A 6,000-nucleotide genomic window follows, 5' to 3' on the forward strand; every position below is an offset into this window, starting at 1 on the left:
TCCAAACGGAGCGGGATAATCCACGGTTTCCATATTCGGTTTGTCATCTGATAGTCCTCACTTTGCCTTTTAGTTCGCTCTTTCCCAATTAAAAAAAAGCTTTTTTGCACCCGCACACGCAGCGGTAAGACCCCTACATTCTTTTGGCTTTTTCCAAGCTCTGCCTCTAAAACCTCCCCCTATCAACCAATTGGTCAGCACAAAAATGACGTATGCTCCTTTCCCCCTTTGCAACGAAGCACAATATGGCTGTAAAGGAGTTCTCGCTGCGGAAGGAAAGGGAGAAGGAGGGGGTGATTGGTTTCAGCCTGCCTCTGGAAAGCTTTGTCAATTTCATTCTACTCGCTGGGGTTTTTGCTTCAAATCATTTCGCCGCGGGAAGGAAAGGGAGAAGGAGGGGTGTGTGACACGTTTCTTGCTTTTGGGGGCCATGTAACAGTAACTGTAATTTATTCCTTTTAAAAGTAATCTTCCAAGCTCTGATTAGGAGTGGGGAACTGCTGGTCTGTGGGCTTGAAACAGCCTGTGGTACCTTTGGATGCAGCCTGCAGCCTCTGTGTAGCAATTAGGCTCACATAGAATAAATTCCATTCACACTATTCCTATTGGCTCTCATTTTTTTCTAAGCTTAATTACCACATCTGTGCATATGTGTGATTTTTTGCAAAGAAAGGAAAGAGAATGAGAGGGAAGGGAGAAAGCGTAGACCCTGAAAATCATGGCTCACAGCATACGACACAGTATGATAAAGGTCATGGCTTGAAAACAGTGCAAGTGCACCCAATCCTCCAAAATGAGCTCATCTAGCTTTGTTAGTACTTACCCTCCACAGTAATCTCCAGGATGTGGCTGAGTTCAGACAGCTTCAACTCACTTCCATTGTACATGCCATACTGGCACTTATACTGGCCTCTGTCACCGTAAGTGATATTCTCTAGGAAGAAAGTAACAGAATGCTGTGTTTCTGCAGCAGGCAGAGTCTGCAATGGTTGAACTTGGTTCACCTTGAACAAAAAAAACCAGGCATCCTTAAAGTGCCTGGGTGCCAAACATGTAATCTTAATGGATTCTCCTTCAACACGGCCGTTAGAAAGAATCAGTGGAGAGGGAAACCGGCTGGAAGCCACCAAGGAGCCTGAAATACCACAAGGCAAAGAGTGAGGTGTTAAGAATCGAGCTTTTTAAGTCACAAAGCTGTATGTACTATCAACAATCTACAACCAAGAGATTGTACAACTAGAAATTTACTGGTGCTATACTAATATTTTCTACAGCAGATTTGGTCAGATGTTTACCTTTTCTTGATCAGCTCTAGATTTTGTAACTTGTCAAATCACAGAAAAACCAGCCATAAGCACTGTGGTCAAAATTTCAGAGAATTCAAACTTGGTGTTCTTAGGCAGCCAAGCTTGGTTGGTAGTCAGCTGTTATTCTAAGGGTGCTTTCAGACTGGCCGTTTTCACATACTGGGCATTTATTGTGGAATAACCATACTTTGTACACTCACTGCCCCCCTCATATTTTTTAAAAAATATGCATCCATATCTATAGTAGTTGCTTTGAAAATTTATGTCATTGAAATGGAGAGTTCAAACTTGTGATATAAAATGAAAGAATGTCTATTGCGTTCACTATATGGTAATTTAAAAAAAGAAATTTTATAACTTAATCTTACTGTGTCCTTTTCTTCCTTTAGATTTATACTAGTTTACTGATCTGAACTATTTTATTTCCCGCAGAGTATCCTCATTATATATTTCTTCAGTGTTATTCAGGTCCTTATCGTCTCTGTTTTAATTTCCCCTATTGTTTTGCTTTTATTTGATACTGACTTGGTTTTTTGTGTTAATGTCTATGTCAGATTCCTGTCTTCCATTATCTAATTTTAATTTTTTCCCCTATTTAACTATTTCATTTGTATGGCTTCCTTCACTGTCCTGACTAAAACCCATCCATTTTTTTATCAAAATCAATAATGTAAAAGAAATTCCCCAGCTATATTTTATTTTATTTCTATCTAACAAATAATGTAAGAAATTTAAACTCCTTTCTTTTATTTAGACTATCAGGATATCTGCCAAAATCTTAACTTGATTATCATTTATAATTAGTTTCTCCCCTGCACAGTATCTATAAGTTACTGCCTCCTTTACCGTTAAGCTAATAAGTTTAACCAAAATGTCTCTAGGTCAGATTGCTCTTTTGAGTAGTCTGGGCTGCTTTTAATTTTACTCCCTACTCTGAAAGCTGCTTCTACACACACTGTGCAGAGTGTGCCTAACTGTATGTAATTAGATAGATACTCCTCTAAACAGTCTACAGTACTAAGTTCCTCCTTTTCAGTCCTTCTGCAAAAACCTCCATTTCAAGTTCTTCTTACCTAGCTCCTGCGTTATTTCTGCCAATGTTGTTTATTTGCTTCTAACTCTGTTTCCAACTATCTAATTATTTTTGGTCCAGTCTTTCACAGTGTTTTAAAATTCTGTCTGCATTGTTTCCATTTTCTTACTATTTCCATTTCACTTACAGCTATTTCAATGTTGTTTATTTTCCCCCACTGCTGTTCCTCATTGTTTTTGAGTATTTAAATCCCTTTGTTTCATGCCTTTTCTCTAGATTACTTATTAAATCTTTCAGGTTTTTTCTTGATCTGTAATACATTATTCTATTTTTTATTCTTTTCTAATTGTCCTTGAGTTATTTTTTTCTCAATTGTTTTTAATTCTTTTAGTAATATTTGTTGTATCTTATCCCAGCGAGATGAAGCTTGCTGCTCACTCTCTTCTCCTAATATCCTGCATTTTAGTTTGTTTCCTTGATCCCAGTTTCCCCAAACAGTCATTTTAACTTGTATTTCCTGTTTCTTCATTCTCCTTAATTACATTTCAAATCAGTGTAGAAATTACATATATACAATTATGGAAAGAATAAAAGATTATCTGCAGTATTTTACAATAATGCAATATTTTTTGCTACTTCCAGATAGTTATCAAAATCCTTTAAATTTAAAAAATGTAAATGTACTGCCTTCAAGTCGATTCCGACTTATGGCGACCCCAAGAATAGGGTTTTCATGAGGCTGAGAAGCAGCGACTGACCCAAGGTCACCCAGTGAGCTTCATGGCTGTGTGGGGATTCCAACCCTAGTCTCCCAGGTCGTAGTCCAACACCTTAACCACTTCACCACACTTTAATTAATCACAATAAACAATTTGTATTAAGTGTTGTCAATCACCTAATAGCCTTCCAGTTCAATTCAAAGTCTAATTGATTCAGAGTCCAATTAATGAATCTATTCCAAGCTTGTTAATTCATTACACGTCTTATAAACATTCTGTTCATCTTTTTATTACTTTGTACTGTTCATAAATGTCCCTTAGTTTCAAACAATATACCTGAGTTAAACAAGATGAAAATATTTCAGCCAATCATAACACTGTCCATTTAAATCTGCAGCTCCTCTTTATTTGACATTTCCAGTCTCATAATTCCAGTTTTACTTTTTCTCTGGGCCTTTTAGATTTGACGTTCCCTGTTTTTGAACAGTATATCCTTGCAGCCACACTTCTTGCCAAAGCAGCTTGCCAAACCAACAAGCTGGTCTCAGGTACTCCTTTTTCCCCTGAAACTACTGATGTTTTAAAAATCTTTGCCAGTAAGCTTGCCATGTCAGCTCATTGGATGGACTTGTAACCTCACACCTACTCACCTCTGAGCCTTCCTCAACATAGTCTTCTTCAATATCAGCCTCTCCAATAAAGGCTAATACAAGGACTGTTGCTATTCTGTGTATTGCTGATTTAAATGCCTTTCAACTTTAACCTGTATTCAGTTGCACCTCTCCCGTTATCTGATGAGAACTGGGTCGTACCACTGTCTGCTGCATTTATTTTTCAGTGCATGTTTGTTGAGATGGAGGAGGAGAGAAACAAACCTCATAGCTATGTATTTGCCTTTGGCAATAGATCCATTATACCAGTGCTAGTCCAGGGCCCTAGCACGGTGACTGCCAAAATAGCAAGACAGGACTATAAGTTCAGAAAAAGTTATTTACTGGAACCCTTTTAAAAGTTCCGGCCTATTTTGTGGTCTTATGACCTCCTCAGATGTGAACTTGTTATTTAGACCACCATTGCTACTATCTGTGTGTCCTGTTAGCCCACATCCCTCTTCCAGTCCAATTAAAAAACCCGTTCAATATTACAGACTGTTTATCACCAAATACAGTTTCCTCCCCTTTCGCCCTCCTCTTTCTAACAACAGCTCATCTTGGAACCCCATCCCAATAATGATTCAGTAAGTCCAAACCTGCTCCAAAAGTTTATAGTGCAACCTGGATAGTAAGTTGCCTACCATACAAATGCGTCTGATTAGGTTTCATCCACTTAAATCTTTCTTCTTCCATTTGGGGTAGCAGACAGAAAGGTCTTGCATGAAATACAATGTAAAATATAATGGAAAACATACCAGCTAGAAGAAAGAGAATTTTAAGATCCATGCTACTGTGGAACAACTTGCATCTTTTGCAGACAGACAGGGAAAAGGTCAATTATATATTGCAAATTTCTTGCAAGATGTGAAAGAACAAAAAAAAAGAGAAGGCAATTTGCTTAATGTGGAGTTTCGCCATCTAAAGAGGAAATTGCAATCTGTCCCTGAGTAGCAGGACCTTTCCATTTCCTGTCGCAAACCAAACTTTATGGTTTCCCTCTCAAATCCATTGTCACTACAAATGCAGAATCCTTGTTTGTTTTGTAATGACTGTAACAGCTACTCCATACGTTGTCAGAAAAAGACCCAAGAGGAAAGGGAGCTGGCTTTTACTATTAGTTATTCAGTGCCTCAGCCTCTCTTAATCATTTCTCATGTGTTTTTTTGTTGCTGTACGCCTTCAAGTCGATTATGACTTATTGTGATCAGCGACCTCCAGTAGCATCTGTTATAAACCTTCAGAACTTGCAAGTTCAGGTCTGTGGCTTCCTTTATGGCTGCGTTCACACATTTTATTCTGGAATCCATGGAGACTACTTGTTTTTTCTATATAATCCACACACAATCTTGATCTATTGCATTTTTTTTGCTCCTGAAAAGCACTTCATGAGAAACTGGTTTCATTGCAACAATAAAAGCCCATTGCAAATAGTTTCTGCGTGACCCTCCAGTGTAGCCATTTGGAAACAGATGAAAACAGATGTAGGCAGCCCTGGCAGTGAAGGGTGTGTGTCCACAACTGCTGAGTTATGTTGTGGGTGGTTATCTACCAAGATTGCAATCACCACTACAATACTGAAGTTGGTTCCTAGTTCCCAGTTCCTCATTTGCTTGAAAGTTCAAAACACTGAAAAAGAAGAAATCTTAACAGCTACAGCAACTCCAAGCCAAAATTAACATCTCTCTGAAACCCAAAATATATGTTGGGGTACCCCGTATCATATATCTCCATAATCTACAGACTCTCCCTGTTAAGAATAACAATAAATTTATTGCATCAAAATTACCAGGCTTCTGAAATGCCCATAAATGCATAATGATGTCATAAAATCATAAAAAAATAAGTAACTGGGGGTGCCCACCCCACAATCTGCTCTGGGCCAGGAAAAGGGGAGAGTATCCTCAATGAGATGCCACTGCATGCTGCCTGGCATGGATTTTCTTGTGGAAACACTAAATGGATATGTGCATCTATGCACAAGAAGCAATGTAGAACATGTGTAAGGAACTACAGGTTCCCACCCCAAAACATGCTTTGGGCACTACAAGTCATACATCCATGCATGCAGGAGAGAGTTCCCACCCATTTCAGAGCTTCTTTTGTATGTATGGTGCAGACAAGGGCATGTATGTATTTGAAAAATAACAAATATGTAGAAGAAAGAAAATAAGAAACTGGGGTGCCCAACCTAAAAGATGATTTGGGACACCACAAATACTTCCATGCATCCGGGAGAGTGTGTTCTATGAGATGCCATCCATGCATACTTTTAGAGTGTCATCTTTTTG

At 38.5% G+C, this 6,000-nt stretch overlaps 1 protein-coding gene across 2 annotated transcripts in view; it reads right to left on the reverse strand.

The window, feature by feature from the left end:
• The window catches only part of C1H19orf38 (chromosome 1 C19orf38 homolog), a 46,891-nt gene extending 42,347 nt beyond the window's left edge, over positions 1-4,544 (reverse strand). For both annotated transcript variants that reach the window (XM_061583448.1, XM_061583438.1), the window contains exons 1-2: positions 4,468-4,544; positions 824-1,135 (exon numbers count right to left, since the gene is read on the reverse strand). In XM_061583448.1, the coding sequence (XP_061439432.1) occupies positions 824-1,135; positions 4,468-4,498 (343 nt within the window). In that variant the 5' untranslated portion in view covers positions 4,499-4,544. The remainder of the gene's footprint in view (positions 1-823; positions 1,136-4,467) is intronic.
• Positions 4,545-6,000: the final 1,456 nt, after the last annotated feature.

Source organism: Rhineura floridana, chromosome 1, assembly GCF_030035675.1.
Source record: "Rhineura floridana isolate rRhiFlo1 chromosome 1, rRhiFlo1.hap2, whole genome shotgun sequence".
Taxonomy (NCBI): Eukaryota; Metazoa; Chordata; class Lepidosauria; order Squamata; family Rhineuridae; genus Rhineura; species Rhineura floridana.